At 47.7% G+C, this 5000-nt stretch overlaps 1 protein-coding gene across 1 annotated transcript in view; it reads right to left on the bottom strand.

Annotated features, from left to right (window-relative positions):
* smarcd3b (SWI/SNF related BAF chromatin remodeling complex subunit D3b) overlaps positions 1 to 5000 on the bottom strand; it is a 34293-nt gene that overhangs the window by 21614 nt on the left and 7679 nt on the right. The window contains exon 2 of the mRNA XM_080020260.1: positions 3708 to 3913. Within this exon, the coding sequence (XP_079876386.1) occupies positions 3708 to 3913 (206 nt within the window). The remainder of the gene's footprint in view (positions 1 to 3707; positions 3914 to 5000) is intronic.

Genomic DNA, 5000 nt, shown 5'->3' on the forward strand with positions numbered 1-5000 from the left:
GTCCCCTTGAGTACTTTAACCCGGGTGTGGTATTTTCTACTTGTTCCAAATGAAACATCTTACTTTTCAGTCCGCTCCGTCATGTGGAGCCTTATCTGCAACACCAGAACGTGCGACTAATTCATACCAGCGATACGATCACTTTGCGGGAAACAGGGTTGGAGCCTGTCGACAAAAGGAGGAAACCATTACGGCGGTGGTTTCCCCAGCCGGGGTGCTGGACCCCCGCAGGGGTCGCCGGGGGTGTCAGGTGGGGGCCGCGGGGGCCGCGAGGCCTCGGACGGTTCGAGGCAAATATTGGTTAAAAAAATCCATGGATTCTGACAAAGTCCACGACTGAACAGTATGTGTACAATGTATAAAACAGCCTAAAAAATCAGATTCGGACAAAAACCACCAAAAAACGAGTTATCTGAACCGGGGCTGGGGCTCTCCAATGAATCAGGCCGGATTCAAAAAACTTATATGGGAGCGTTGGAAACCCTGGATCAGAGCAACTAAAACCGGACAATCAACACATTGATCTTCACCAACAATGTTTCCTAGCAGGTACTTTTACCGGAGGGAGGGAGAGAGAGAGGAGAGAAAGAGAAATCCAGGGTTCAGAGAGTGCCGTTCCACTCCGGGATTTTGAATCAACCATGTGGATCTGCCAATGAGCAAGCTCCGGAGGAAGAGATGGAGAGAGAGAGCGACGGGGAAGGGGGGGTGGAGAGGAAGAGAGAGAGAGAAAGGGAGGGGTGAGGAGAGAGCGAGAGAGAGGGAGAGAGAGAGTGGGGGAAAGGGAGAAAAGGGGAGCAAAAGATAGAGAGGAAAATGAGAGATGGAGAGAGACAGGGAGGAAAAGGGAGAGAGAGGGGGGTAGAAAGAGAGAGAGAGAGACAGAGAGAGGGAGGGGGGGTGACGGATTGAGAGGGGGGGTGAGAGAGAGGGAGATACAGAGAGAAAAAGGGGGAAATGAGGGATGGAGAGAGAGGTAAATGAGATATGGAGAGTGGGGGGAGAGGGAAAGGGAGAGACGGAGGGAGAGAGAGGGGGAGATGGAGGGGCGGAGAGAGGGAGATATGAGAGATAGATGGGGAGGGAGACGAGAGATAGCAAGAAAGAGGGAAAGAGCAAAAGGGAGAGGCGGAGGGGTCGCCAGCAATAGAGAGAAGGGGGGAGTGAGAGAGAGAGGGAGAGTCACCCTGGCTGATCGATCAGACTCTGGAGGTTGAGACTCAACGTTTCCTCTGTTTGACAAAGCTGCTCCACTGGGAGTGGATCAATGATACAGCGAGAGAGAGAGAAAAGAAAGAGAGAGAGAGAGAGAGAGATATCCATCTCCTCCGTACTCTCTCTCTCATTACGGATCAACACGCCGGGCGCTGAATGACCGACACCGAACAACAGACGTGGAGCCTCCCGCGGGCATCGCTGGCGCCTAGCCAGTACAGAGTCCTTTTTGATATTGCAACACACAGCTGGGCGGCTGTCACCAGCTGAGGGCCGGGCTGGTGACACCGAGCGACTCCAGCGAAACGAGGAGTCAAACCTTTTCCCGGGGCGGTTCCAAAAGAGCCGGGTCCCTAAAAAGAGCCGAACCCCTCGCGGACGGACCCGCACTGGAGCGAGTGTCAAGTCTTCAAGCTTCTTTCTCTTCTTTTGTTTCTTTTGTTTCTTTTGTTTCTTCCTCGTTTGGAGCCTCGGGGTCTTCACCTCAATATGATTTTAATACAGGATATGAATGAATGGGTGGATGGATGAGGGAGGGATCGGTGGATGCAAAGATGGATGGATGATGGATGGGTGGATTGATGGAGGGATGGATGGGTGGATGGATGAGGGAGGGATCGGTGGATGCAAAGATGGATGGATGGATGATGGATGGGTGGATTGATGGATGGATGGGTGGATGGAGGGATGGATAGGTGGATGGTTAGATTGATGGATGGTTAGATTGATGGATGGATGGATGGATAGATTGATGGATGGATGGATGGATGGATGGATGGATGGTTAGATTGATGGATGGATGGATGGATGGATAGATTGATGGATGGATGGATGGATGGATGGATGGATAGATTGATGGATGGATGGATGGATGGATGGATAGATTGATGGATGGATGGATGGTTAGATTGATGGATGGATGGATGGATGGATAGATTGATGGATGGATGGATGGATGGATGGTTGGATGGTTAGATTGATGGATGGGTGGATGGATGGATGGATAGATTGATGGATGGATGGATGGATGGATGGCTAGATTGATGGATGGATGGATAGATTGATGGATGGATGGATGGATGGATGGATGGATGGATGGATGGTTAGATTGATGGATGGGTGGATGGATGGATGGATGTGAAGCCAGCCATGTACGTGTCCGTAGCGGAATGATCATGATGGAACATTTCGTTTGGATATCGTTGATTTTCGACGGCCGCAGGACACGCCGTCCCGGTTTCTACCGGGTTGAGTCTGGTGCAGGGTGCACGCTGTTTCCATGGCAACGTATGCTTATCAATACACTTACTTATCAATAAGCTGATCAATGAAAGTGTCCTGGTCAGGATCAGTAACAGCTCAACTCTTCCATTATTATTCCATTATTCCTGGGACTCAAGGAATAATTTACATTTACATTTAGTCATTGATCAGACGCTTTTATCCAAAGCGACTTACAATTGTTCAAACACCGACGGACGCAGCCATCAGGAGCAATGAGGGGTTAAGTGTCTTGCTCAAGGACACTACAGCATGCTAGCAGGAGGAGCCTGGGATCCAACCAGCAACGTTTGGATTACTAGACCACCAGCTCTACCTCCTGAGCTACCATCCCCTGACAACCATCATAATGACGTTGTTTGACATGGAATAACTGCATCATTCAAAGTCTTCAATTGACTGTTGTAATGTGATAATAATAATAATAATAATAATAATAATAATAATAATAATAATAATAATAATAATAATAATAACTGTTAATAATATAGTAATAACTGTAATGCATTCAGAATATCTTGCATGAAATACTTAATTGGAAATTATTTTATTGTTATTTATGGTATTTATGGCTCTCAAAGTGTAAGTTAGTAAGTTACATTGATAAAATATCTGTATTTTGAGGTGAACGGCCTCAAATAAAGTCTGATGTATTGACACACGAATGGGATGAATCAAAATAGATTGATAACAATATGGACAAAATGATATATCACAATATTATTTGACGAACACCTCGATGGCGATAGTTTGACGACTACTGGTGCTATTGCTTTATAAGAAATGAAGGATATTACATTAGAAGAGCTGCAGCAGTGGATGGAGCTCTGACAAGTGCATTGAAGCCTCAAAGCATGAAACATTTAACTGTATATTTTTACTTAAATTTATTTTTTACGCACATCTTACCTCACGTAAGCAGATGTATACGCATGTGTTATTTTTAATCCCATTGCACTGTTTTTGCTGTGCCTGCATTGTCTTATCGCATCTCATCTTATTTCACCACGACCACAATCCCAGACGATATCTCGTCTCTTATTGCGATACCGATATCATCGAGATATATCGTCCAGTCCTACGTTAGAGACTTGAATCACCATGGAAACAACGTGACCCGGCTGAAGGTTCCGAACTGGGACAATAACAATCAACGCTGTGGAATATTCCCGTGCACGTGGAGGCGCGCACTTGGGCTGCGTGGGACTCACTTCCTGGTTCGGTTCTGCACGGCCTGCTGCTGCTGCTGCTGCTGCTGCTGCTGCTGCTGCGAGGGCGCCGGCCGCTTGCGGCTGGGCTCCATGACGGGGGCGGGCAGGCCGGGCCGCACCGCCGTGTTGCCGCCGTACGGGGGGCCGGGGGGACCCATGGGCGCCCCCTGGTGGGGCATCCTGGCTCCGGACGGCATGCCGGGACGCTGGGGGCGGGGAGACAGGATAGAAGGGTTACAATGTTGGCCAGAGTTTTCATCAGTACTTATTGGCTGGAACAGGGTCTCTGCAGGGCTACAATCCATATCTTTTAAGGCCTTTTCAGGACAAATTCTAACAGAATTGAAGAAAATTTTGTGCTAATATTTTGTCTTAAGTATCAATGCGGTGTAGCTCGTGGAGCTGGTTCTGTCAGACAACTCGACAGCTCCACTCGCTTCGATACCCTTATTTGGACGGCCTATCTAAGCAGCCGGCTTTGCCGTCTGCGCGGCTGTCTGCTCCGCTCCTTAAATTCAAATCCAAGACGACGGAGAGACGTTGAAGGCCAAAAATGTTTGAATTCAAAAACCTGCAGTCACCCTGTATAAACAGCAACAAATCAAATCAAATCATCATCACATTAATATTTATCAGAAATTTTCTTCAAGATATTGATAAAAAGGATGGAACACAACAGGGATGTCAAAAACACACAAAACTAATAGTGCAAATAGGGGGAAGAAAAAACAAATAACAATCCGATGATAACTCATTTCCAGAGCTTCAGTACCAATGAATACTCTTTTATCTGATCTTCTATTTATTTGAACATAAATAAAATAGGAATAAACCTCATGAGAACGTCCGTGAAATAAAAAGTAAAGAGCCCCGACGCCTCAAATGCACCGTGGAGAACCCAGGGTTTGAGCCGCCGATTTATATGAATTCAAGGTGCCATTCCCAGAGCTTGTCTTTGAAATAAATAAACTATCCATCGTGGAATGAGGTCACACAAAGGTGATTTCAAGAGGCGGTGTGACCGCCGTGCGGTCCGAGGGCCAGCGGGACGCGGTCGGCGACGCCTTCCCCATCAGCAGCCGTGACGGACCACCAGCCCACGTCACGCGGGCGACGCCGCTCGCATCTAAAGTAATTTCCCCCCTGGGATTATTAAAGTATTTCTGATTCTGATTCTGATTCTGATTCTGATCTCTGGGAACCGAGCGGCAGAAACACACCTGCAACACCGCTGTACGCCACAGGTGCCGCCAAAAAACAACGGGACGAAAACCCTCGAGATTGCTGCTTTAA

The sequence above is a fragment of the Zeus faber genome (genome assembly GCF_960531495.2).
Source record: "Zeus faber genome assembly, chromosome: 19".
In the NCBI taxonomy this organism is placed as follows: Eukaryota; Metazoa; Chordata; class Actinopteri; order Zeiformes; family Zeidae; genus Zeus; species Zeus faber.